We start from the raw sequence: 27,826 nt of genomic DNA, 5'->3' as shown, positions 1-27,826 counted from the left end.
ACCAGCTCCTGCTCTGGCCCTGCATTTATGGCACTGGGGATTTAGTGTTAAATCTTCTCTGGGTAACTGATGCTTCAACAGCTCCTGTCACCTTGCAAAGCCCCTGGCCAAGGTGAACCAACGCGACTCCAGTTGTGGTAGAGTTCTCACATGGGTCCACCTTGCACGGACAGTTTTACAAGAGTTTTACTTGGCTGCAACTCAGGCATATCTTACATGGCAAGTCCAGGCTACTAGAGACAGTGGCTAGTAATGGTTTTATTGGAGCAGTTTCTGTTGGGGAAAGAGGCAGAAAGAGAGCATGCCCAGCTTTTGAACTGCACAGAGCTGTGCTTCAGGTCTGGGAGGGGCACTGCCAACTAAACGAATGAACGGACTGTTCAGCAGAAGCACTTACCACAAATTCTAACCACCCGCGGTCAAGGGGCCCGTCAACACTTCTGTGTCATGGCACAAAAGGAGGGCCGGGGCTGGGGGAGGCGCTGACTGTTGCACTAAGCTATAAATCCTCAGCAGGCCGCCTGCTGCTCACTAGTAAGCATAAGAAATCCAGCTCCCCCCTCTCCCCGTAAAGCCAAGGTCATACTTTTGCAGCTGAACTTGACTAAGTGGAAATGGCAGCAGTTAGATGGCCAGTAGCCAGGTTGCAGGCCCCAACATGTGACTAAAGAAGAGCAGCCCTGGATGAAGTTGCGTGTAGATGCCAACTCAGAGGTGGCTTTAAAATGTGCAGCCACTGCTGTACCATGCCACCAGTGCTACAGTTACCCCATGGGCCTGCCTGCCTCGCAGGCACTGTCCCACTCCAGGAGCTAGCCCATCTTCTGCATACCTCTGTTGCTCAGACGAGCTTGCTGCTGACACGCTGCTGACATTGAAGAATGTGTTTCCAGGCCAGGCATTCTCCCTTCTAGGAAAGTCAGTCACAGCTTCAACTGCTTATTCCCAAGAGCCTGCACAAATCACTCAGCTCAGTCCTGCCAAAAGCACAGCCATGAGAGGGCTCCACCATGTGGTGAAATGTCTGATTGCAAGTGTCTTCTCCAAGGCTCACAGAGGTAGCCGTGATAGTCTGTAGCTTTGAGAACAAGACAGCTTGGAGCAGAAGCTTTCGTGGGCAAAGACCCGCTTCACCAGATGCGTAAGCTTCTGCTCCAAAGTATCTGTTAGTCTATAAGGTGCCAAAAGACGACTTCTTGTTCTCCAAGGCTGTTTAGATGAACTGTGTGGGTGTAACAAGCGCAGAGGGAGAAAACCTGCCCTCTTTCTCCAGCACGCCAGTGAAAAACCTCACGCTGATCACGGGGAAGTGCTGGGCTAGCCACCCACCAGGCCACGGGGATCTGCGCAGCCTCATGGCCAAGGAACCTGCACCCACCTTGCAAGCTCTCCAGGCTGATGGAGAACACTGTGGTTAGTGCCTGGCTTCTGTGAGGCAGCGTGCTCAGAACAGCTGGGCTAGGCCACCTGCACAGCAGTGAGTGCAGCCTATCCTTTAACTGGAACAAAGCAGGTAACCACAGGGCCGGCAGGAAGCCGCACGTGGCTTGTTCTGCCTTAATAAAGGTCAAAAGAACTGCGCGCACGTCAGCTTGAGCTTCCTCCATTAAGCCCGGTTAGCTCCTTCCCCACAGCCAGCCTCACTCCATGCCCCTGCCAGCTGAGGGCTGCAGAGATTGGCACAAGCCCTGCCCCAAAGCCACCTGGGGATCACGTATCTCCCCCCTGCAGCCACACTTGTCCCAGCCCAGGGAGCCAGAGCTGGAGTTTGCAGCATGGCAAAGCAGGCCCAGCAAGGCCACACACATGCTCCCCCCAGCGCTGCAGGCCCTGCTGCTCAACCCAGGAGAATACCGTTGCTCACCCCGCAGAGAATTGGCCAGCCTCCACAGGTGGGTGGGAGGCACCCTGCAATCACTAATCGTACAGCGAGCGCTGCATACTCTGCTTGACACTCCCACTGACAGAGCGAAGTCAGGTGCCCCCGGAGGGCACATGGTCTCTGGCGGCAGCAGAAAGGGGCAGCAGCATTTCTCGTTTTTGTTAATACTGTACACTTCTGACACGGATACGGGTCTAGCGCAGCTGCAGCGCACCGACCAGTGCCCCTGTTACAGCGCAGCTGTGCTCACCGAGTTGTGATTGGCCCACTAAAGCCTCCCGAAGCACCAGTCTGGTGGCAGTGGTATAGGCCTTGCCAGGTTTGATTTAACTTCAGAACCAACTGGGAGCAGGGGCAGGCCCCAGCCTAGCTAAATCATTTCCACAAGCTGCCACAGGCTCAAGCCAGTTCCTGGCCCTGGTGCTTGGCTTCTTGCTCTGAGCTCCTACAAGCAGAACGTGCAGGAGGAAGAGCAGAGCTGGTGAGGTAGGACCGGCAGGAGCCACCACACTGGCTGCGGCTACACATTTAACGAGCAGCCAAGAAGATGCTAATGAGGCACAGATGTAAATTTCCTGCACTTCATTAGCATATGGGCACACGATTTGGAGCTTGAAAGAAACTCTTCTGGACTCCAGAATAGCCGTGCAGACATGCAGCCCACGGGGATCTCCTGCAAGAGGGGGTTCCAGAAGATCCCCGCGGGCCGCTCATCTGGAGTGCAGAAGAGCTTCTTCCAGATGCCAAATCATGTGCCCATATGCTAATGAGGCACAGGAAATTTACATGTGCGCCTCATTAGCATCTTCTGTGCTGCTCATTACCACCCCCTTCCGAGGAAGGAGCACATGTAGACACAGCCCGTGTGGTCAGAGCAAAGGAGGAGGAAAGGATAATAGCTGCCAAGTGGGACAGGGCAAAGCCCCTCAAGGGACTTGCTTTGAAGAGGGCCCTCTGGGTTTTCAGAAGCATCCCTGCCTGAGCTGCTGCCTGCTGCTGTGTGTGGCGAACAGAAGCCAGCTGGGCCCCTCCAGCAGACGCCCCTCAGACAGGCTGTGCCTTTGGCTTGCTTGGAAAACCCCAGTTCCCATACATGAGCCAGCGCCCGTCCACTGTAAGACTCGCTGGCTGTTTGAGGTGCCCACTGAGCGCGCTGCTCCTGCCTCGTGGGGCTGCTGTCACTGGGCTCCCCGGGCAGACCAGGACCCGAGTCCCCCAAGAGGGGTCAGTGGAAATGCTGCCGCAGCAGCCGAGCTCAGAACAGCCCCCACAGGAAAGACGCTGTCAGGCTCCACGACAAACCACCTGCTCTGGTCTTACCTCCATTTATTGCCCATTTCCAGGAAGGCGCAGCTTGCAGCAGAGCCTTGTCCTTCCTCCCGGCCCGCACTCCGGCCGGCAGAGTCAGTAGCAGCAGGTTGGTCAGACCACAGGCTGGAGTCAGTCAGGGCTCTTCAGCAGAGCCCTGCAGGGAGCACACAGCAAAGCCGCCACCTCACCCTGGCACGAAGCCAGCCCCCCTTTCTAAGAGCCGGCTGGCCGTCCTCATGGCGAGAGGCAGCGACACATTAGTGTCTCGGTGAAACCGGGGGCTGGCCACCTCCGCTGGCGGCGTCAGCACAAACTGAGCCACGCTGGGCATTTTCAGGAGGTTCATCAGCTCCGTGGCCCGGGTCAGGATCTCCTCGCTGTCCTCCTCGCTGTAGGCCGAGGCCATGGCGGGGCTCTGAACAAACGCTCTCATCTTGGACAGGAACAGGGACATCCTGCAGGAGGGAAGGGGACAGCCTTGAGGCAGCCGGAGCTTCAAGAGAACAGCTCTAGAGTCAGAAAGCTCCTGAGAGTCCACAGGTGAAAGCACCCTGCTCCCACCGCTACACCTGCTGGATAAAAAGCTTGCATGGGAGTGGCTTTGAGCCTCCTCAATGGTAACAGTGCTACCTCACTCCCTACAGTGCAGGGGTGAGCACTGAGCAGCCCACGGGCCAGGCACGATTCTCCAGGGTTAGCCCCTGGCAGGCCACCAGATGCTTTATCTACCCATGTGTCTGCAGGCACAGACACTCAGAGCTCCCATTGGCTGCAATTCGCCATTCCCAGCCAATGGGAACTGCATGAAGTGGCCCAGGCCGGGCCACCGATTCTTGCAGCTCCCATTAGCCAGGAATGATAAACTGTGGCCAACAGGAGCTGCAAGCTGCTCTGTGTGCAGGTAAATAAAGCATCCGGCGGCCCACCAGACGCTAACTGTGGTGAACACACCCAGCCCATTGGCCGCTTATTACCCCCCGCCCCCCGGCTATAGTGCCTCCTCCTGGGAGAGGCCGGGATTACACACTACAGTAGAGCGGTCCAGTGTGTCCAATGGGAATTGAAAGATTGCCACACTTGTGGTTGTCGTTCTCCTATATTCATCACAGCCCCCTGCAGAGCCAGTCTCCCCCCCGCACACCCAAATAAATGCTCTCCCCCACAGCCAGTCTCCCTCAGCCCCCACACAAATCCCCTCCCCCTCCCCCAGAGCCAGGCACCCCCCAGCCCCCCACACAAATGCCCTTCCCCCTCCCCCAGAGCCAGTCTCCCTCAGCCCCCACACAAATGCCCTTCCCCCTCCCCCAGAGCCAGTCTCCCTCAGCCCCCACACAAATGCCCCTCCCCCTCCCCCAGAGCCAGTCTCCCTCAGCCCCCACACAAATGCCCTTCCCCCTCCCCCAGAGCCAGGCACCCCCAGCCCCCCACACAAATGCCCTTCCCCCTCCCCCAGAGCCAGGCACCCCCCAACCCCCCACACAAATGCCCTTCTCCCTCCCCCAGAGCCAGTCTCCCTCAGCCCCCACACAAATGCCCCTCCCCCTCCCCCAGAGCCAGTCTCTCTCAGCCCCCAAACAAATGCCCTTCCCCCTCCCCCAGAGCCAGTCTCCCTCAGCCCCCCACACAAATGCCCTTCCCCCTCCCCCAGAGCCAGGCACCCCCCAACCCCCCACACAAATGCCCTTCCCCCTCCCCCAGAGCCAGGCACCCCCCAGCCCCCCACACAAATGCCCTTCTCCCTCCCCCAGAGCCAGGCACCCCCCAGCCCCCCACACAAATGCCCTTCTCCCTCCCCCAGAGCCAGGCACCCCCCAGCCCCCCACACAAATGCCCTTCCCCCTCCCCCAGAGCCAGGCACCCCCCAGCCCCCCACACAAATGCCCTTCCCCCTCCCCCAGAGCCAGGCACCCCCAATCCCCCCCACAAATGCCCTTCCCCCTCCCCCAGAGCCAGACACCCCCCAGCCCCCCCCCACAAATGCCCTTCCCCCTCCCCCAGAGCCAGCCCCCCCCCACAAATGCCCTTCCCCCTCCCCCAGAGCCAGACACCCCCCAGCCCCCCCCCACAAATGCCCTTCCCCCTCCCCCAGAGCCAGGCAGCCCCCAGCCCTCCATTCTAAATTAATGCTGGTGACTCACCAGACCTACTGGAGCCACCGGGGCAGAGGAGAAACTGGGGGTGCCATCGGGGCCAAGGCCGCCGCTGGGGCTGGGGGAGTGACTGGAGCCGCCACACGCTGGAAGCCTTCGTGTGCGAGCTGCATGTGGCTGCACAGCAGGACTCGCCGCCTTGCGGTGTCCCATTGGCCACAGGTGCCGAACGGCAACCGTACTGGGCACCGCGGCAGTAGCCTCTCTAACGGCTACCGGACACACACGCAAGCCGGTGGCTGAGCTGCGACCTGTGCTCCCTCCACTCACACTTTTCTGTTGCCCTCCCAGCTCTCAGGCTCTTTGGGTTTCTCATTAAGGCCGGACAGCCAAGAGAAAGAGCTGCAACAGACGCCTGCCTGGCAGCCCGGCCAAACGGCGCACCTAACCCTGACCAGCTGCCGTTGCATACCTGGGGATCAAATCCTGGCTGCGCGACGCCAGCTTGGTCAGCGTCGTCATGAGAACGGTGATGACACGTGGCGAGGACCTGGGGAAGCCGGCCGAGGGCCGCAGCTGGGTGATCTCAAACAGCATGGCCTCCAGGCCTTCGAAGAATTTGTTGATCTGCTCCACAGTGCACCTCTTGTCGTAGGACACAGCCATGTACTCTCCAATAGCCCAAACCTGCCGCGAGACAAGCAGAGAGCACACCGACACCATGGGGAACGGCTCTTCGGAGGCGGCAACGGGCGAGGAGAGGTCACGCCGAAGGCAGAGAGGGCAAGAAGGGGCTACGGGTAGAGGATCCTCTGGATCAGAGGCCAGCAGGCTCCTCCTTACCACGGAGGTGAAGATCTCCTCTTTGTTCCGGATGTTGCTGACAGTTCCTGAAAACTCCAGCAGCTCCTTGCACAGTTGCGTGACCAGGGAGGGGTGCAGTTTGCACAGACGCACCAGCTGGGAGCCCAGCACTCTGCCAGGAAGAAGGTGGAAGATGGCTCAGGAACGCAGACACCGGCAGAGCACGAGCCGCCCCAGAGCCGAACGTGCTCGACAAGACAGGGAGTCCCACCTGCCTCTTGCAGCCAGGGCGGGCACGGTGAGACTCAGTACTGCAGCGACAGCAGCAGCCAGGGCCTCGAACAGTACCTAGCAGACCCCCGCTTAGTGACAATACAGACGAAGGGACATGTTCAGTGTTACACAGAATCTCTTCCGAGCACCAGTCCCATCCCCCAAGCATGGGCTCAACAAACTGCCTGGCACCGGGAGAGCTCAGAGCAGGCTGTTCACCAGGAGCCTGCACAGTGACTACCAGAGAGTGCACGGCTGTGAATGGCAAACGGGAGCCTCCGTGCAGCACTGTGGATGTAGAGGTGCTGGGACCAGGGCGTGCATGCCACCAAAGCCCTGATGGGCAATGCCCAGGGGCTCCGGTCAGGCTCATGGGTGGGAGCTCCCTGCAGCTCTCTGTCCATTGGGCTCAGTCCCCACAGCCTGGCTTCCTAGTTCTTATGACCCACATGGTTTTCTTGGCTGAGCACAAGTTGCTGATTTCTCTCTGAGTGGGCACTGCAGAGCACCACCTCACTGAGAGAGGCCGTGCAGGGACTGTGCCGAGAGTGGCCACCAGCCTGGGGCTGGGGTGTCTGCCATGGAACCCTTCTCCTGGAAGTCTATCCACCCTCTGCCCTTCTCAGAGCTGCCCAGACTCACCTGTGCACAGCAGCCTTAAACGCTGGGAGCTCGTAGAGCTGCTCACTCCTCTCCAGCAGCACCAACACCAGCTGGCTTATCAGTGGGCCATCTGCAAACTGGAGATGGAGACGCATGTCCTTCAGCAATGCCACAACCCCCAGCCACTCCTGGCAAACCCAGAGTGGATGCACGGAGGAGCCCAGCAGCCTGATCTGAGCAACACAGGTGCTGGGCAGGAGCCTGGTGCTTGTCCTGCTGCTGCCCACACTTGGACAGACAAGATTTTCAAGCAATGCCAGGCTTCTGCAGGAACGGCCCTTTTCCGTCTCCTTGCAAGAGACAAAGAGGCAGCTTGCCCTGTTGCAGCCTGTTCCTAGTGGTTCACTCCCTACAGAAACCCCCCTGCCCTTCCTCCCCACAACCCACATTCATACACCTGCTCTGGGAAACTCAGGCCTGGGTATTTTCACCCCCTGCCATGAAGGCCCACTGCAGAGGGAAGCTGGCACCCTTCCAGCATGAGCCAGGCCGAGCCAGAGGGGGCTGAACCCTTTTGTTCACATGGAAAGGGAACATCAGAGACAGAAAACCGAATGCCCCAGCGTGCAGGGAGCCCTACCTCTGCCACCACACCAAAGTAGAGCTGCAGTAAGACAGGGACGGTGTCGGCACACTGCACGACCCGGGGACAGCTGGCCATGGACCCCAACAGCTGGCGAAGGGGAGCCAATCTGTTGGCAACAGACCCCCAACATCACCATCAAAGAGGCTTCCCTGAAGAATCCCAGCTGCCCACCCCTGCTCTTTCCCCCACCAAGTCCTCCAGCTTTGGAACACCTTGCAGGACAAAAGAGGAGAGCGATACATGCACCACATTCCGGCTCCTACTGTATGCCGGAGCCAGGACGCCTTTCGCAGCAGCCCCAGCTCTCCCCTCTTGACAGCCCTGACTGCAGGGCTGCTCCCTCCCCCAGAACCCACAGTCCTGAGGCAGGCAGGAGACACAGAGTCACAGCATCCCCAATCTCTTCTGCACATGTGCAGACGGCGGCTGCTGCCCTCGTACCGCTCAGGGGAGTCTCTGGGGGCAGCCTCAGTGCGGAGGAGATACTGAAAAGTGCTTCGGTAGAGCGGGTGGCGGAAGGCCTCCAGGCAGCTGGCTGGCTTTGCAGCAGGATCCCAGGTGGCTCGTTCAGAGACGGGAGCGGAGGCAGATCTATTGAGAGGCACATACAACACAAACACGCTATGGGAACACAGCAGCGAACTGGCGAAGTCACGCTAAAGGGCCCCAACAGCTGATCAACTCCCCCGCCTCCCTGAAAAGTGTCAGGTTCCACTCTAACAGTCCCCAACAGTAACACGATTCTCTGGCCTTCCAAACAGTGACAGCAACAGGGCGAAAAGGCAGGGAAGCCGGGTACGAGGAATGCTGGGTAACGATGGGCACTTGAGCACACTGCACCATCCCTGAGTAGCTAGGCAGAGTGCTACTCTCAGCTGGCTCACCAGCATGCCTGGCAGAACATGTAGTAATGTCCAAAAGGACCTCACTGCACCCTGTGATCCCAGCGCTCTGCTACGACCGAGGTCCCCGCTGCCAGACCACGGCTCCAATGTGGATCGCCGTTCTGAGTCTCCCAGGAAGTGCTCGTGCCATGAGACGATGCCCAGGGAAAGAACAAGGACATTTGTTGGGTAGTAAGACCCAGCTCCCCTGCCGCAAGAAGCCAGTCACGCTCACATTCTCTACTGTCCTCCCACGCTCACGTGACAAGGGCCCTACCACATTCATACTCCATGTTGGTCAATTTCACAATTAGAGGATTTATAAAAACCTGTAAACTTCATTACTACAGTTATTTAAATCTGAAATTTCATGGTGGTGTAACTGTGGGGGGTCCTGACCCACAAAGGTGTTGTGTGTGTGGGGGGGGGAGCAGGTTGCAAGGGTATGTACGCTTACTTCTGTGCCGCTGCTGGTGGAGATGCTGCCTTCAGAGCTGGGCAGCTGGAAACTGGCTGCTGCTGGCCAGTTCAGCTGAGACAACAGAGCCACTGCCAGCAGGAGTGAAGGAGGAAGGATGGCCTCGTATCATATTGCCACCCTCACTTCTGCACTGCTGCCTCCAGAGATGGGTGCCTGGCCAAGAGCTGCAGCTCACCAGCCGCCCAGCTCTGAAGACAGAGCAGAAGGAAGGGTGGCAATACTATGATCTCTTTCCCCCGCCCCCAGAAACAACCTTGTAAACCCCTGCAACTCCTCTGTAGGTCAGGACCCCCAGCTTAGGAAACATTGGTCTTTTCTCTGCAATCTATATAGGACAGGGTAAAAGCACACAAAACACCAATTTCACTGGTTGTGGGGGCACCAGATTTCATGGTTCATGATGTGTTTTTCACGGCCATGAATTTTGTAGGGCTTTACGAATGATTCTCCCAGGAGACAACATGAACTTTACATGTGCCTCAAATGAGAACAGGAGCATCAGCAGGCTTGGCAGAATGCTTATTTTTTAATCACTGAGATGGATATACTTGGCTCGATCTAATTCTTGACCTTCCCCCCCGACCCCTCCACTCTCTGATTTGCTCACCTTGATTATCTTTTTCTGACTTGTCGTCCTTGCTTACTGTTTTTGGTTCTCTGTGCCTTAAATATTGAGTCTGTTCTGGTCTAGCTATGGTCTGAAGAAGTGGGTCTGTCCCACGAAAGCTCACCTAATAAACTATTTTGCTAGTCTTTAAAGTGCTACTTGACTGCTTTTTGTTTTGACAGTGTATAGACTAGCACGGCTTCCTCTCTGTTACTATCCAAGTTTGAAGCTTTTTAAAATGTGCATTCATTCAAATTTTCACAGTTTCAAGAAACAGCTGGGGAAGGGAGTCAGATAATAGTCACTTAATGACATGCTGGAGACTCAAACAGTTCAAGCTTTGTACCTTTTAAAATATGAAATCTTTAAATCAAACTCTAATCAAGCAGCACTTTTATGACCTTGCCTAAGCCATAAATTTTGATCATCACCGATGGAAATATTTTTCATCCCTTTGTGTGGGAAATCAACATTGACCAATAAAAGTGGAATCCTTCCAAGCCTAAATCGAAGCCTGGCTAACCAAGACCACGAGTTCTGGCATCCTCCTCCTGGTGGTGGCCAGTTCTGCATATTCCAGAAGGATGGAAACCAGTGATCCCTCTAAGATTTCCACCCGGAGTGGAATGAATTTTCTTATGTGCACCAATGTGGGGATGATGTGCATCACATCACCCTCATATTGATGCACATAACCAAATGCATGTGGTGGGGGTGGGGCCAAGGGGTCCTGAGTGTTGGAGGGGGCTCAGAGCTGGGGCAGAGGCTTGGGGTGTAGGAATGTGAGGGCTCTAGCTGGGCGTGCAGGCTCTAAGGTGGGGCTGGGCTGGGAGGCTCAGAGCTAGGATAGAGGGTTGGGGTGCAAGGAGTGGGGATCCTGGATCTGGGTTAGGGCTGGGGATGACGGTGTTGGGTGGAGGGGCGTTCCAGGTTTGGGGGCTGATGCACAGGAGGAGATACAGCTTTTAGTCCTGTGGGTCAGGAGGGGGCTCATAGCAGGGCAGGAGCTTGGGGCTCAGTCCTACCTGTGTGCCCTCTGCTGACACTGGTGGGGAAGGGCTCCCCTGCCCCTGATAAGGAAGCTCTGTGATGGAGCCAGCAGGGAGGGGCTCCTTCCAGCTGGTCCCAGCCACTTAAGGGCTTGGGAGAGATCTCTGCTTACTGCAAGCCTGAGCCCCTACATGGGGCTTACTGGGAAATTCTGTGGCCGTCCAGCTGTCGGGACACTATGGCAGACACCTACCGACTGTGAAGGAACATGAATTCCTTCCTGACTCTTCCACAGCCAGCCCACGCTCAGAAGCATGAGACCCGGCTGTCTCTATCAGAGCTACACATGCTATTGGTCAGATGCTTTCCCGGCCCCATCTAACTCCAGCCACGCAGCTGCCACTTGGAACGGATGCGATCACGGGTTCTCTTTGGATGTGAGGGAGCCATTTCAAGCAGCTAGTTCTGGTTAAAGAGGGGGGTCAGGACACGGCCTAGTGTCACCAAGAATGAGAAGACGTCACCTCAACTGGATGTCCAGAGCAGCTGCCAAACACGGCAGGTCCAGCAGGAAGTGAAAGATCTCGATGGCTGTGTCTGCGCCAAGCAGGGCTGGCAGAAGGTCCGTGAACTCGGAGACCAGCACTGGGCTATTCCATGCCAGGAGCTGAAGGGGGAAAACCGCACAGACTTTTACAAACCGCTGTTGTAGGAGCTGGGGGTCTGCTCCTCTGACTGCTGTTCTGCTGCTGCTCCTCCCCCACAGCCTGGCTGGGGTCTCCCAAGCCAGGCAGAGCACATCACAGGAGAAGTTGAAGGAGTAAGCGGGGAGGCACAAAAGGCACAGAACTGAGGAGTGCTGGGGCAGGTCCCACTGAGAGCCCACAGCCAGAGCTATGCATATAGAAGCTGACGATCCAGGTCTCTCACAAGCCACGACAGCGAGTTTCCCAGCATGGAGCGTTTGCTCTGAAAGCCATGCAGGCTGCCCAGCACAGGGCCAGACTGACATCACGGCCTCCCCAAAGGGGGTCTACGAGGAGGATACAGGCCCTCCCAGGGGCCATCTGCAAGGGGCTGATCTCAGAACTAGCCATCTCATGTCTCTAAGCCTAAGAGTGGGAGAATTAATCCCATTCCAACCACATCCAGCTGCCTTGGGTGCGGTCAAACTGCAATGAAGGAATTCAAGGGCGCTGTGGACAAGCCAGGAACTGCACCACCCCTCAACACCTCAGCACCACAACAGTTGCTCCCCTGGGACAGAATTCACCGACTCTCCTTCAGTTACAGTTTGGGAGCCAAGCCCCTTACTCCCTTGCTCACCCCAACTACTGCATCACAAACCCAGATGCCTCCAGATCAGAGATGTTACCTGCAGCCCTTTCATGTCCCAACCAACCACATAACTGTCTCCAGAGCTATCCCTCCACCACACGCATGCTTTTCAACTGGGCTGATGAGTCCTTCCACGCCTCGGCCTGTCTGCTGAATGGGTAGAGCCACCGCCCCAAAGAGCTGGTGTGTGGAGGAACATTGGGGAAGGCACACAGCAGGGCCCAGCCTGCCACCACTCGGGGAGACAGGCCGGGAGCACCACCCACCCAGCCACAGCTCCACTCCAGCCCCTGCTCTGCTCCTAGCTTGGCCCCAGCCACAGCCCTGCTCTGTCCTTACCCCAGCTCTGCCCTCATTTCCTCTCCATCCCTATTCAACACTGTCTCTAGGTCCAGTTCCTCCTCCATCCCCACGCTCCTGTCTCCAGTTCCCTGACCAAGGCACGTGTGCAGCAAAGGAGAGGAGCGTGGACAGGTTCCATTACTGGTGAGAGAGGCACGCCAGGAAGCTTGGACACCACTGACCTAGCAGACACCTCCAGAGCATTAGGGGCTTCCACTGCAAGGACACACATGCAAGAAGAGCGGTGCTTGAACCAGCCCCTGACGCCGTACCTTGAAGAGGTTGGGGAAGCTCTGCCTGAAGAGGTTGAGGTTCTCTGTGAAAAACCGCACGTTGTCCCTGCAGAACTGGATAAACTCAAAGGCCAGCACTGGGCTGTGGAAGAGCTGTGCAGGAATCCTGGAGAACAAGTGCTTGTAAACTGCCTCGGAATCCACCGCAGCTGTCTCGCCTGGGAAGGAAGACACGCTCAGATGCTCTGCTCGCTCAACAGCCAGGGAGATCTTTCAGAGGGGCCCACTGCAGCTCCGGGATCTCCCGCACTGGGCTGCCCAGTTCACAGTACGTGCAAAGCCAGACAAGCACCACTGCAGGAGTGGCACAGAGAAAGCATGCAGGACAGCGCAGTGTTAGACACATTAACCAAGCCCTTGGTCGCAGCTAGAGAGAGCAGTAGGAAGCCATGCAGAGGAAGAGTATTTTAGTGCCTCCTGAGCCAATCCCACATCTCCATCGGAGGCCTGAGTGAACGCACAGGCACCACAGAGGCTCCCAAAGCGTATGGAGGCTGGGGGGGGGGGGGGAGGGCGGGGAGTAAGACACCAGCACCAGCCCAAACCATAGCAATCCCTGTCTGAGCAGCTCCCGAGAGCAGAGAACACGTCACTGTCAGCTCACTGTGGTTCAGAAAGAACTGAGCAATGGGTAGCAGTGCCCTTGCATAAGCCAGGTCCCCGCTGACTCTTCCATGCAAGATCTTCAGGCAGGACAGCGTCCGGTACACGTAGGAGGAGTCCTGTCTGCAGATGATATCCATGATGGTGACAGCCTCAATGAGGCACTGTGCGAGAAAGGACAGCAAGATGAGAACTGTGCAAACTCCTCCTCCCCCACCCTCTCTCCTGACTCTTTTGTACTTACAGCTTTTTGCAGGTCCCCATCTGTTTTTTTCAGGGCCCCTAGCAGATAAATAAATCAAACTCAGTCCGCCGGTCCACACCAGGGCACTGTTAAACTGGGCATTGGTTGCTGATACCGGCACGGACTCTACTGAGAATGGATTTCATGCGGCCAAGTCTATTACTGGATCAGTGGGAGCTCTCCTGTCAGCTTACAAAACAAATGTGGTGAACTGAGCCCTCCTGGACCTTCCCAAAACACAGGGCGCCCTTAGTGAACACACAGCAGCCCTCTATGGGAGCGCAGAGGAGACAGCCCAGAATGAAGGATTGAGGGGAAGAGTCGCGGATCCTCCTAACTCATGTGGCTCTGAACAGTTACAGTTAAGAGAATCCACGCCTCAGTAACTACAGTTTCTAAAACTTCTCTCTGCAAATCAACAGCAGGTAGCAGAACACTGAGGCTGGCTACAGAAATGATGGTGATGTCGGAGAGCTCACAAGCACCTCCTCCCATCTCTCTAAGGAGGCCCCTTTCCTCTACCTCCCCAGGCACAAGGGAATCACTTCGTGGCTCAAAGCCAGAGCCACGGCCTACCAGACAGTTCAAACAGGTTCTTGGCCCTAGTCTCAAACCAGCAAGGAGACTGTGCCCTCAGCTCCTAGAGGTGGCCGATCAAGATGATTGTTTAGAATGACACTAAAGTCCAGCACATTCAAGCCATAACTCACGTCGATTGCTCTGCTCAATAAGCCGCTGGCAGTATTCAAAAGCCTTCTCTCTCAGACGCTCTTTCGGGGGAAGAAGGCGACTGGAAGTGGAAGTGGCAGAGACCATGGACATGACAGACCCATCTACCTCTGATTTGTCATCTGCAGAGCAGAGATCATTGCAGAACACACTTTGCATGGTAATGTTCATTAGTGTCATCTATCAACGAGGCTCCACAGGCCATCCAGCTCACCATGGGGTAGGAGAGGTCTGATGGAACACACCATGTAATCAGACCGAACACACTATAATAATAATGTTTGTACAAAGCGTATCTTGTAATGGCCCAGCTGAAAACTCAACCTGCTGGTCAGGATAGTCATGGTAAAACGTGTGTTGCAACCCAACACTGCTTGTGAAGTTATGGGATTCTTCAGTATGATGTTATAACAGCTGGAATCTCCCTAGTTTGGCACCCTCTGTGGTCTGGCATGATATTTGCTAGCCCCATGTCCATTTATCACAGGTGTGGCCAAGTTTCCTGTAGTCCCATAAAGTTTGTTTACAGCAACCAGTCCTGGCTCTCAGTGTTCCGTGCTGGCACAAACCAAGGTGTGTCTGGCTGGCTGCAGCGTGCACAGAACTGGGAGTGACTTGCATACTGGAGGCTGTCTGTGACCGGTGCAGGCTAGAGGCTACAGTAACAAGCTATTGCAATGGGCACCCCAGGTTACGGAGCCGGGATGACATAGCTACTCCCTGATCTGGATTGTATGGGGCAGATTTCAGAGGGGAAGTAGAATCTGATTCCAATCCCAAGGGAAACATTACAACAGCACCGCGCAGGATACTGACACCCGCCGCCCCCCCACCTCCTGCCCTTCATTTTTTTCTTGCAGTCTGAGGGATTTTTCCAGCAATCTGAGGTCCTAGATAACGGGTTCTTTCTGTCACACCAGCTCATGGTCATTCAGCAGGTTCCCTGTGACATTTCCCTCACAGCAGCCGTAGCTTTGGCATCGCCTGCTACTGAATTCTGGGACCTCAAAGCCCAGCCAATGCCCCTCATTTCCAACTCACAACTGCCGTTGAACCAACTCAAGCATCAGCTGCGGGAGACCGTGCCAAACCCGGGGAGCCAAAAGGCGGTTTCATGTTGAAGCCACAAAATGCCCTTTCAGGATTAGACCAGAAAACACACCCCACTCGGGATACAAACCACCACCCAACCGCAACTTCTAAGAACACACTCCATCCCCAAGCGAGTACCTGAATGAGGGCTGTTTGCTCCGTCACCGTAGCACAACAGCCACTTGCGCAGCATGGAAAACGCCTGCATGTTGAGCCATTGGTCCTCCGTGTAATATTGACCAATTGAGAGCACGGTGAAGAAGTCTGTGGCAATTGCACCATCCACCTCTGTGATAGGGCCAGGCTGGGAGGTAGAAGATAAACTGGGTGAAGTGCTGGGACTTTCTGAGGTAGAGATTGTTGAGGAGAGGGGGAAGTGGAGTCTACCTCATGAAGTGAGTCAGTGAAGCTGTTTGTATGTCTATGTGTATGGAGAAGATGGGGCCCTCCATAACAACCATGGGTCTAGGGTGGGAAGGTGCAGGTCTTTTTCCCTGGGAGAGCCCCTCAAAGTCCTTTGATTTCCCATCTCCTTCAGAGGCCACATTTCAGAACCTTCAATTCCTACATACACGGCCCCCAACACATGCCCGTGTTATCACCAAAATCTGCCAGATGTTCTCTGCCACTCTCCCAGGGCCAAGTCTTCTGTCTCTGTACTCCCATCAGCCAGAGTTGTAAATCCAACCTCTGATTCACCAAGGGCCTGACCACTACACCCACCGGCTGTCCAGCTGGCTGAGAACAGCAGCACTTCTAGATCATCTTTCCTAAAAACGACCTGAACTCAGGAGCCTTTAAGGTTGGGGAAGTGACCTGACCGATGCCCAAGTCCTTTGTGAGAGTCTCTGGAATTCATCTCTCACCTGTCTTGCCCTGGGACTGGAGAAAAAGCCTCCAGAAGGCTGTGCAACTCCTTGCTGGACACTTGCATATCTCAGCCAATCGACCATCCTTTTATTGACCAGATTGGTCTGATCTACAGATGGAAAGCAACATAGAGCAGCTTTAGATTCATCATAGCAAGGGGCTTCTGCAGCACACTAGTCACTAAAAACTGCTCCCGAATTCTCAGAGCAACGGTATTCCTTCCTAGTCAAGCCCTCTAGGTGATTTTCACACCCCCACCCTTGTTCTACTTTTACACGAGCTCAGAGACCAGCATCTTTCGTACGCAGAACTGTGAAATGGAATACGATTCCCAGGCCCTGGCCTTTCCCCCTTGCTTCATTTATTCTCATCAATGCTCTGGACAATTCTTCAGCCCAAAGTCAGAAAGGGAACACAGGCACCTGGGATTTGTAATAGACATCTATTTCCATGTCCTGTCTCTAACAGTAACTAGCCGACGGGCAATATTAGAAACTGAGACGTACCGGACAATAATGGAATAAACTGTCTGTAGGGGATGTTGTTCCCTAATTCAGGGAGTGGTGATCAGTCTGAGCCCTGTAGCAAGAAACTGTATATCCCCGACACAGTTCCACCCCACTGAATGTAGCAGGGGAAGCCCAGGCGAGTGCAAATACTACAGTCCAGCCTCCCCTAGTCTCTGTCCAAGGAGCACAAATCTCTGAGCAAATTCCCAAACCTTGTCTCACCACACAGCACCATGTCCTTTTTGGAAGAGTATTTCTGCATCTTTTTTCCCATCAAGCCCTTCCTAACTGGAGTGGCTCTTCCAAACCCTGCTCACCAGGCCTCACCTCCCCCCTCCAGATGCCATCACCCCCACCTCTCAAATTCTCTGCCACCTCAAAACCCACGTCTGCCCAGAGGCAATGAAAGGTGAACTGACTGTTCTTCTGTACTCACGCAACAGATGCACACAGACTGAGGAGTCACATAAGCCTTTCTTCTCCCCAACCCAAGCTCCCCCAGGCATATATTTATATTGCAATCACATGCAGACCCCTCATGGGAGCAACACATATATAGGAAGGTTCTCTCTGCCTTCAAGAGCCAATGTCTTTCTGTCCTTTGAAGTGCTTAGCGTACTCAAGGGCATACTACAAGTAAGGTCCTTATCCTCAATGGATCAGTTTTACTTTCCCCGTGGTATAGGTATCATTTATAATGGCAATTTGAAAGTACCGCAACCCACAGTCGTGGCCTAAGCTTTCAAAGCCTTTTATTACCACCATGCGGTGCACTCACAATCTGTTCATACCCTGTGGGTCTCCTGAACCCTGTTGTGTTTACCTTCAGTGAGGCTTGCTGGTGAAAGACTGATGATCTTTGAGAGCAGAGGAAGAATGTGCCTTGAGCTCTGACCCTCAGGCAGTCGTCCTTCCAGGACTTTTAGAACACGCTGCCCCACTGCTAACACCTCAGCCTTTTTATTTCCCTTAAAAATGAAACAAAGATGAAAACAAAATAACCATTTGCAACTGAGCTTTTAATGACTCATCTTTACAACCCTTAGATGAATACATTTCTGCTCTGGTGCTCAGTGCAGTTACTTTAACATAGCCCATAGATGTGCTCTACAAGCTGAAGTCAGTTCCCAATGGAGAAAACTTTTGATGGAGCGAGTTAGTGGACAATCACAATTTACAGTTGAATTTATTTGTCAAAAGTGGGCCTGGGAACACCCTCAAATTACAATGTTGCATCCATTCAACGCTGATTGAGAGGCAAACAATAGAGCTAACACCACCATATAATCCCACAGGGTAAATTTGCCAATATGACTGTTTGAGTTTATGGCTTTGACTCAGATTGAATCAACCTGTTCCCAAGATGCCTAATTAGCTAGACCTTTAAGGAAAATAAAGCTCCCTCTGTCTGGAAGTTGTCGCTGTAGTTTAAAAGGCATAATCAGACTAAACTGTCAGGGGAGATGAGTCTCCTACAAAGACAGGTCCTTTGGGATGACAGGCAGATAGCATATCTTTTGAGAAGCCAGCATAATGGTATTGAATGGTTCTCTCTCTCATCCAAAGCCATCCTGCCAACAGGAACTAAAACCCATTCAAGTATTCAGAGTTCCTGACAGTCTCCCCAACTGGCCACCTCATCCTTTTGATCTGAAGGATGTAAAATCAGCATCAGCGTGTGGTATCCCCATGCCCCACACACGTCCTGATCACGTGTATGCCTGACTCAGGACAAAGCAATCGATTTGGTAGTGAGCTACACCTGGGAACCCTACTCAAGGCCAACATAGCTACACATCCTGCAAATGTACCGATATACACACACATCCACTCCCACCTCCTCACCATACACATAGACCAATGGACCTAATAAATGCATTGAACAGGAGGCTTATGACGTAGGGATGCCTACGGTAAAAGAAAAAGGTTACAAAGCTGTGACACAAAGGGAACCGAAGGAACCATGTCATTCTGTCATGATGTGCAGCTCCAGAAGCCTTGCCTGCTTTCTACAGAGAAATCTGAATGAAATATAACCAATGGCACATTTCCAGCTTGTCTGAGCGAACATGCCGCTTAGAGGAACCTGTCCTCCACCTGTTAGAAATGTCCAGTGTCTAAAATTACAACGGCCGGTCTACTCTCCCAAAAATGGAAGTGCCAGAGACAGAGGAGCCAGGGAGGAAAGTCCCTGCGGCTGCCTCTTTGAGACAACAGTAAAGCTACAAGCCCTGGAAAGCTGTAAGTCTCAGGCAAAGCACACAGAACTGACAAGAAGCAAAATGACAGGCAGGAAATTAAAATAAGCGAGACACTCCCCACATCCACTTCATTTCCTTGTAGTTAGAGAAAGAAACACGTCTAAAGGAGATACAAACAGGCAAGAACGAAAGAGAGGAGGGCTTTTTTGTAAGGGCTCTCCTGAATACTTCCTGTTTTTATTCCATCAGTGTGGACATTGCTCATTAGTGACACCTGCTGTAATGAGTTGCAGTAGCAGAATGAAATTGGCCAAATCAAAGCTCCAACAACATCAAAATAAAGCAACAACTGGTTTCTGGTACTGTTTCCAATTCAAGAAGATGAAAGGTCATTTGAACTATGAAAATGCTTATTGGTGAAGAAGGGGTGCTTTATAAATACATTACTTTCCCAAATAAAGATACTTACAGCCTTGCAATGACCTAAATCTGACAAGTGAAAATAACACTCCCTACCCCTTGGATCTGGGTGATCTCAAACCATCTCCTCCTGTCCGTGGGGTTGGCACAACAGCAGCTGCCTGTCACATTACCACCAGCCGCCACCACCTCGCCACATTCTGTGCACGCTGCAGAATGAGCACGCCAATGAGTTGTAGCACCTCTCGCACACTGCAGCGCACACAACACAGCAAGGTGGTGATGGCCAGGAGCATGGCATACAGATGTTATCAACCATCTCCACCACTGTGGGGGATGGATAATGGGCTGGAGGAGACACCATCAAGCCAAGCCCCAAGGATTTCAAGGCAATGGCAGCACTTACACATATTTTAGGGGAAGCAGATTAAAGCTGGATTCAATTGTGACAACAATTTAAAGACTCTGAGGTCAGGCTGCAATCAGCTGTGCTTGACTCAGGCTTTCAAATTAGGCCAAGCAGACCTCTGCACGTTGTCAATCGATTTCCTCTTCCTAAAGTTAACCCCATCTGTCTCAGAGACACTTAGGATGTTTTCTACAAACCAGCACATCAGAGGCTCTTCTCATAGCTTGGGGAAACTGAGTCCTTCAGAGTAGAAAGTTTGAAATTGGTTCTCAACAAATATTTACCTTTAAAAACACACCTTAACAGTAACAGAAAAGAAAGTGTTTCCTGGTAAAAGTCTCAGCTTATTGCCCAAACTTCAGCTCCTGCAGGAAGCTCTCTGAACAAGGATGCTATTACAGTGTTTTCCTCTTGCTGGACAATCCACTACCATGAACATTTATGACACCATATGTTTTGTGGATTTTTAAATATTTTGCTTTTTTACATTTGAGCATAAAACCACAGCACCACAAAGCAATTAGAAGCCACAATAAATTCACTTTTCAATCCTTTCTTTTGTAGGCATGAGCAGCAGTGGACAAAACTATTACAGGAGCTTTCACCAGAAAGGTTCATTGCCACTTCCCCAGGTCACAGAACACACTGCTCCCGTTCCCTCGTGCACACCTAGATTTTACATAGCTCATTCTCAAAGCTGGAATACACAGCAAACTTTGCCATTTGATTCCAAAGCATACATGAGGTTACCACTTTCTTATTCATACACATGTAAGTAATTTTCACTCCCCTGGAATTAAATGAAGGGGTATTGATGCCTGAAGTCAAATCTGTATTAACTAGACAAGACTCCTGACAGCACAGTCCACCTACCTGAGCCAAGAGGATAGAAGACACCAAACTCAAGAGTTTTACATCCTGGATTTCACTGCAGGACAGGATGAGATAATTGCTGGGTGACATCTCTCTCAAGATGGCAGCACACAGGGCCTGAACCTGTTCGGGACACTTGGGCAAACACAGGACTGTCTGCAACAGCTCTACAAGTTTGCAATCCAACCTACAGGGAGGGAAAAAAAAGACTGGTTATTTTCAGGCATCATTAAAGAAAACAGAGGAGAAGGATGTTTACTTATATTCCTATTTGACGGTCTTGATTTTGTGTCTTCTTTGGAGTTGGCCCTGACTAATCTCATATTACTCAACCTCTTCATTGTGGGCATTTCTATGTTTCACTCCTTTATTAAAGACTGACCCAGTGAAGTGAGGGTCGTGTCCGTCCACTGTCATCCCCCCACCCACACATTCACTTCAACAGGAGCTGGACAGGGACCCTAATTTGCAAGTGAAAGGAGAATAAACTGGATTTCAACACCTGCAACATGCACAGTATTTGCAGCAAAGGGAATTTTTTGCAGTCAGCCTGTCTTCATTTCTGATCTGTTAAGAACAGAATGTTTTGCACCTGCTTTGTACTGGAGAAACAAACTTCACTTTCAACATTTGATATTCTAAGAGAAATACAGTTGCTGGGATTAGTCCATTGAAGAGTATGCTAAGAAAATATTTTCCACTACAGAAACACAAGACAAAAATGTAAATACACACACAAATCAAATTTTGGTAAGATTTACAATTTGACGACAGTGGTACAGAAAGAGATATGTTATATAATAATAGATAGTAACAGAGTTAAAAGAGCATAGCACTTGTTGCTGGGTATACTGATATATTGGTAAATAAGCTGAAACACGAAGAAGCTATTAACTATTGTTGGTCCATGCAAATGCAACCCATAAAGGAAGCAGGGCAGATCTGTAGTAATATTGATCTACAGAATGCTGAAACACAACCTTGACAGTACCCCGTTACAGTGACTACCCTAACAAGGCTTAACTTATCCTCTCGCTCACTTCCGTCCGTATTTGGTGACTGAAACTATAAGGAAAAGTCTCTGCAAACAGTCGGTGGTCTCATTTCCCAAGTCATGATTCTGGAGAAGGTTTGTGACTCGGGAACTGAATTTCCTCAGTTCTTCATCCTGGATCTCCCTAGTGAAGAGGAGCAACAAAGGAATTAGGAAGCCCTAAATCAATAGAATTCCATGGTCTAATACATAAAGAAACAAAAACAGGAGAAAGGGAGTGCTCAGGCAATACCTTCTCCTACACAGAGGTCCACATTCCAATACTGTTAACCTCAAAGCCAAAATACTGGTATCAAACCTATTTCTGTGGGTTCATCTGTCTGAAATGTTTGTTCCTTTAAAACCATGTCCCCTTTATTTTTGTGCTATTAGCTTTCCAAGTTCAAGGAGCCCGATTCCAAGCCTCTTTTCAAATGGCAAGCATGTTTAAAGAAAGGAAAGAAATAGCTACAGTAAACCCCCAAGTTACGTAAAGGTTGCGTTCCTGGGCAACCTCACGTAATTCAAATTTTGTGCAAGTCGGGAGGAGTCAGGAACCAGGCAGCTGCCTGGCTCCCAGCTCCCCTGGGCTTACAGCAGTTGGGAAACTGACCCCCTCCTGATGCACTGGTCAGTTTCTGGTGGCTTCCTGCCACTCCCAGGGACTGGGAAACTGACCAGCGCTCTCCTATGAGTGGCTCTGAGCTGCATGTTGCTTTCAGGATTGGGGAAACTGACCAGTGCTGCTGTGCTGGTCAGTTTCCCCGCTCTTGTCTGGTGCTGCAAAAGTCAGGCTCCCTGTCAGGAGCCAGGAAACTGACCAGCACAGAAGCACTGGTCAGTTTTCCCTCCTGTAAGCAACATGCAGCTGGTAAGGTTCCCCACTACTGAAAGTTGTATTAACACACAAGTCGAATGCGCGTATCTTGGGGTTCTACTGTACTACCTTTCCAAAGCTATAGCTACTAAACTAGCAATTTAAGTGGCGGGGGGGGGGGGGGAGCTTTAATTTCTCCTACTGACTTTGTGGGTCCCAGGGTGGAGAAGGGGACCTCCATATTCACTACATCTTGCTGCAACCATTAGTTGAGTGTCTGGAAAATTTGAGCAGGTAGGACTTGTATTCTGTCCAATGGGCTATTGCCTGGTTTGTAGACTTACGCCAGCCAGGCTTGTAGGGGCTCTGATGTGAAGGCAGGCAGCCTCCACTACATGTGCACATGCTGCCATATGCCCCAGTAGCTCCAGGCACTTCTGGCTGGCATGGTGGGAAACTGCTTGAGGTTTTGGATGGGGAAATAGAGGGCCTGAAAATGTGCCTCTGGGAGAGCTACTCTGGCAAGCTGTGAGTCCAACAGGTCCCCTATAAACTCTATCCTTTGAATGGAGACTCGAGTGGATTTGGGAGTGTTCAGAATAAGGCCCAGCCTCCGAAATGTGTTTCATGCCATGGTCACATGATCTGCTGCCAGAGGCCACAAGCTAGCTTTGATGAGCCAATTGTCCAAGTACAAGAATACCTGAATGTGGCATTTGCCATGGCTGGCATGCGTTCCATAAAGATTCCCAGGGTAGTCAAGAGGCCAAGCTGAAGTACCTGAAATTGATAAATGTTGGTCCTTGCCCACAAAATGCAGGAACCGCCTGTAGGACGGGATAATCAAAATGTGAAAATATGCATCCTTTATGTCAAGGGTGACATACGAGTCTCCTAGATCCAGAAAAGGGACAATTGTTGTCAGCGATACCACGTGAAAGAGTCAAAACAAAAAGCAGTCAAGTAGCACTTTAAAGACTAGCAAAATAGTTTATTAGGTGAGCTTTCGTGGGACAGACCCACTTCTTCAGACCTTAGCCATACCAGAACAGACTCAATATTTAAGACACAGAGAACCAAAAACAGTAAGCAAGAAGGACAAGTCAGAAAAAGATAATCAAGGTGAGCAAATCAGAGAGTGGAGGGGTGGGGGGGAAGATCAAGAATTAGATTGAGTTAAGTATGCAGACGAGCCCCTATAGTGACTCAGAAAGTTCACATCCCAATTTAAACCATGTGTTAATGTTCCGAATTTGAATATAAATGTCAATTCGTCCGTTTCCCTTTCTACAAAGGAGCGATAATCTCTTTTCAGTAACACACATACCTTGAGGTCGTTGACAGAATGGCCCATTCCATTAAAATGTTGACTAACTGGTTTGTGGATCTGGAGTGTTTTAATGTCTGTTTTGTGCCCGCTGACCCTTTGTCTAAGGGAGTTAGAAGTCTGTCCAATATACAAAGCATCTGGGCATTGTTGGCACATGATGGCATATATGATGTTAGCAGAGGAGCATGAGAAAGTGCCCGTGATTCTGTGAGTAACCTGGTTAGGTCCAGTGATGGTATTTCCAGAGAAGATATGTGGACAAAGCTGGCAGCGGGCTTTGTTGCAGGGAAAGGTTCCAGGACTGGTGTTCCTGGAGTATAGACTGTGGCTGTTAGTGAGGATCCTCATGAGGTTGGGAGGTTGTCTGTAGGACAGAACAGGCCTGTCACCCAGGGCCTTCTTGAGTGTAGCATCGTGATTAAGAAAAAAAAAGGGGCGACTAAGATGATTAGGGGCTTGGAACGGGTCCCATATGGGGAGAGGCTAGAGAGACTGGGACTTTTCAGTTTGGAAAAGAGGCGATTGAGGGGCGATATGATAGAGGTATATAAAATCAAGAATGGTGTGGAGAAAGTGAATATAGAAAAATTATTTACCTTTTCCCATAATACAAGAACTAGGGGACACCAAATGAAATTGATGGGTAGTAGGTTCAAAACTAATAAAAGGAAATTTTTCTTCACACAATGCACAGTCAACCTGTGGAACTCCTTGCCGGAGGAGGCTGTGAAGGCCAGGACTCTATTAGGGTTTAAAAAAAGAGCTTGATAAATTTTTGCAGGTTAGGTCCATAAATGGCTATTAGCCAGGGATAAAGTATGGTGCCCTAGCCTTCAGAACAAGGGCAGGAGATGGATGGCAGGAGATAAATCACTCGATCATTGTCTTCTGGTCTCCTTCTCTGGGGCACCTGGGATTGGCCACCGTCGGCAGATGGGATGCTGGGCTGGATGGACCTTTGGTCTGACCCAGTATGGCCATTCTTATGTTCTTATGTTCTTAATAGGTTGTAGGTCTTTAATAATTCGTTGCAGTGGTCTGAGTTGGGGGCTGTAGGTGATGACCAGTGGTGTTCTGTTCTTGGCTTTTTGGGGCTGATCTTGGAGCAGCTGGTTTCTGGGTATGCTTCTGGCCCTGTTAATTTGTATTTTTACTTCTCCTGGTGGGTAGTTCAGGTTTATGAATATTTGGTGAAGTTCTTGTAGTTTTTGGTCTCTGTCAGTTGGATCAGAGCAAATGCGATTATACCTAAGAGCTTGACTGTAAACAATGGATCTAGTCACATGTGCAGGATGGAAACTAGAAGGGTGTAGATAAGTATAGCGATCAGTAGGTTTTCGGTACAGTGTGGTACTGATCAGGCCATCCTTGATTAGTACTGTAGTGTCCAGGAAATGTATCTCTTGCATGTTGTAATCGAGGCATAAGTTGATGGTGGGGTGTAGATTGTTAAAGTCTCTGTGGAATTCTTCTAGAGCCTCTGTACCATGGGTCCAAATCATAAAGATGTCATCAATGTATCTTAAGTAGAGGAGTGGTAATAGGGGACGAGAGCTGAGGAATCGTTGTTCCAGGTCAGCCATAAATATATTAGCATATTGTGGGGCCATGCGGGTGCCCATAGCAGTTCCACTAATCTGGAGGTATAAATTGTCTCCAAAACGGAAATGATTGTGTGTGAGAACAAAGTAACAGAGGTCAGACACCAGATTGGCTGTGGTGGCATCAGGGATGGTGTTCCTGATTGCTTGTAATCCGTCTTTATGTGGAATATTAGTGTACAGAGCCTCTACATCCATTGTGGCAAGGATGGCGTTATCAGGAACTTTTCCAATGTTTTGTAATTTCCTCAGGAAGTCGGTGGTATCTCGGATATAGCTGGGAGCGTTGGTGGCATAGGGTTTGAGGAGGGAGTCCACATAACTGGATAGTCCGGTGGTAAGGGTGCCAATACCTGAAATGATAGGGCGTCCAGGGTTTCCAGGTTTGTGGATTTTGGGAAGTAAATAGAATAATCCAGGCTGCGGCTCAGATGGTGTGTCTGAGTTAATGAGGTCCCGAGTAGCAGCATGGAGTTCCTTCAGTAGCTGTTGTATGTGTTTTCTTGACAAATGCACTGAGGTTTCTCAGGTCCAATGTGGGTCTGAGACCTCCTTTCACTCTGGGTCCAGTAGACCCTGGACTTACACATAGGCTGAATTCCTGGGCAACCATACATGAGTCAATTTTCGTGTAAGTCAGGACTGGGTCAGGCAAGAGGCCCTGCCACCTTCAGGTCTTCCGGTCCTGGCTGCGTTTGGCTTTCTGATCCCATGAGTGGCAGGCAGCCGGGAGCTAGCATAGCAGTGCTGGTCAGTTTCCCGGCTTCTGTGAGAGGCTGGGAGCTGGGAAACTGATGGGTGCTGCTGTGCCTGGCTCCCAGCTGCCCACCACTCCCAAGAGCCAGGAGACTGACCGGCGCAGCAGTGCTAGCTGCAGGGACCTAGCTGCAGGGACCTGGGAACCAGGCTGCAGGGTGAGTGCCTCAGGTGACAGGGGTACAGAAGGGCTTGTTGATTTTGACTCATGTTATTCCAAGAATCGTACAAGTCTAAATAGTCTAAATCAGGGGTCTGCTGTATTAAAAAGTATCCACAGGAGAATATCCTGCTCCTACTCACTAAGGGACCTCCTCTATCACCTCCAAAGTTAGGCACAATTGCAGCTCATGCACGAGGAGCTGCTTGTGATAGAGGTCCCAAGAGAGGGAGGAGGAAGTTGAGCAAATAGGTAGGAGGCAACAGAATTGATAGGATATTCTACTCCCGCCATGCTTACAACCCAGCAGTCTGATGTAATCTGCAACCAAACACAGTGGAAGCATCACAGGCAATTCCCAAAGTGGGAAGAAGTATCTGGAACGGGCTCTGGTACATCCTCAAAAGTTGGGCTTAGAACCCTGCAACTGTTTGAACGGGCCTTGCCCAGGCCCCAAGGAGGAAGGTGGACGCCCCCAGTGCCTCCTATGGGCTCTTCCTCTCCCAGGGGCTGAGAGTGATTACCTGGGGTCAGGTTTGGGGCTGAGAGGGTTAAGCCTGGGGATGGGGGCGGGTTGGGCCTATTTTTTTGTTTGGCCCTCGGAACATGGCAATTTTTTACGTGGTCCCCAATGCAAAAAGGTTGCCCACTCCTGCTTTAAAACCTCGTGAGCACGGCATGTCCTGATGAAGGGAACCAGATTGTGAGGGAGAACTCTCGTAGCCACAACTATTACAACTGAACTATTTACAGCTATACTCCTGCAACTCAAAACTACATAGTACCAAGATCCTTGCAAAACAAGAGACTGGAACTGTTCTGACAACCACCAGGGATGGTGAGAAGGACTAGGGTCTTGGGGGATGGGGGGAGTTGGCGGTGTTTTATATGCACAACCATAGCAGCACTGCTCCAGGGGACTCCACGGGCAACCCGTCGGACGCCACAAGGTAAAAGCTCTCCAGCAATCGTGCACACACGCGTGGTGATATGCACATGAGCAATCCGTCAAAGAGCACCACCTCCCTTTCCACTGGGTCCGTATTTCTTTGTTTGTTTTTACCCCCCCCCCTTTTTTCAAAATATTTGAGGCGACTCACAATTGTTTAACAATATAAACACGTCTACGCATGAAAAATACCAAACCCCACAGGGACTCTGGAGGAGTGAGGGTTGGAAGAGGCCTCGTTGCGGGAGCACAAGGCGCTGGGAACACTCGGGGACCACACTGCTCAAGTCACCAGCCGAGGCACGACCCCCTCCGGCCCTCCCCAACGATCAACGTCCTGAGCAGAACCGGGCACCTCTCCAGGCCCAAACGACCCCTCTAACACAGCGCCCGGAACCCAGGCGCCCGGCTGCCCCTTTCCCCGCGCAGAACACGCGAGACAGGGAACCCAGGCGCCCGGCTGTCCAGCCCTTCCCCCCCGCCGCGGGGTCACCTCTCCGGCTGAGCCGGCTCCCCCCCGCCGCATCGCACCTGGCCTGCCGCAGGAAGCTCTCCGCCCCCGACGTGAACATCCCGCCACCGCGGCAGCCCGCGGCTGGTCGATGGGCTCAACGGGCCTCCAGGGTCGGGAGAGGAGGCGCAACGCTGTCTCCGCTCCCCCAGGCCACTTCCGGCACGGCGCGTCC

The 27,826-nt window shown here is 52.2% G+C and overlaps 1 protein-coding gene across 2 annotated transcripts; it reads right to left on the bottom strand.

Annotated features, from left to right (window-relative positions):
* Window positions 1–850: 850 nt before the first annotated feature.
* On the bottom strand, window positions 851–27,826 carry AP5Z1 (adaptor related protein complex 5 subunit zeta 1). Of its 2 annotated transcripts, XR_012647704.1 has the most exons (18): window positions 27,672–27,826; window positions 21,535–21,672; window positions 20,495–20,681; window positions 17,415–17,559; window positions 16,079–16,191; window positions 15,351–15,516; window positions 14,102–14,242; window positions 13,392–13,429; window positions 13,149–13,311; window positions 12,524–12,702; window positions 11,096–11,238; window positions 8,051–8,200; window positions 7,604–7,715; window positions 7,003–7,100; window positions 6,127–6,259; window positions 5,756–5,970; window positions 3,203–3,648; window positions 851–977 (listed from the first exon to the last, which is right to left on the bottom strand). XR_012647704.1 is itself a non-coding variant. In XM_075010477.1 (17 exons), exons 1-17 carry the CDS (start codon window positions 27,710–27,712, stop codon window positions 3,378–3,380), a joined length of 2,433 nt encoding a protein of 810 aa, XP_074866578.1. In that variant the 5' UTR covers window positions 27,713–27,826; the 3' UTR covers window positions 3,192–3,377. The 2 variants fall into 2 exon arrangements, 1 of the variants encoding a protein (XP_074866578.1); XM_075010477.1 differs by lacking the exon at window positions 851–977 and having other exon boundaries at window positions 3,192–3,648.

The sequence above is a fragment of the Carettochelys insculpta genome, chromosome 16, assembly GCF_033958435.1.
Source record: "Carettochelys insculpta isolate YL-2023 chromosome 16, ASM3395843v1, whole genome shotgun sequence".
Taxonomy (NCBI): domain Eukaryota; kingdom Metazoa; phylum Chordata; order Testudines; family Carettochelyidae; genus Carettochelys; species Carettochelys insculpta.
The sequence above is the reverse complement of the archived record's forward strand: the minus strand, read 5'-3'. Positions and strand labels throughout refer to the sequence as shown.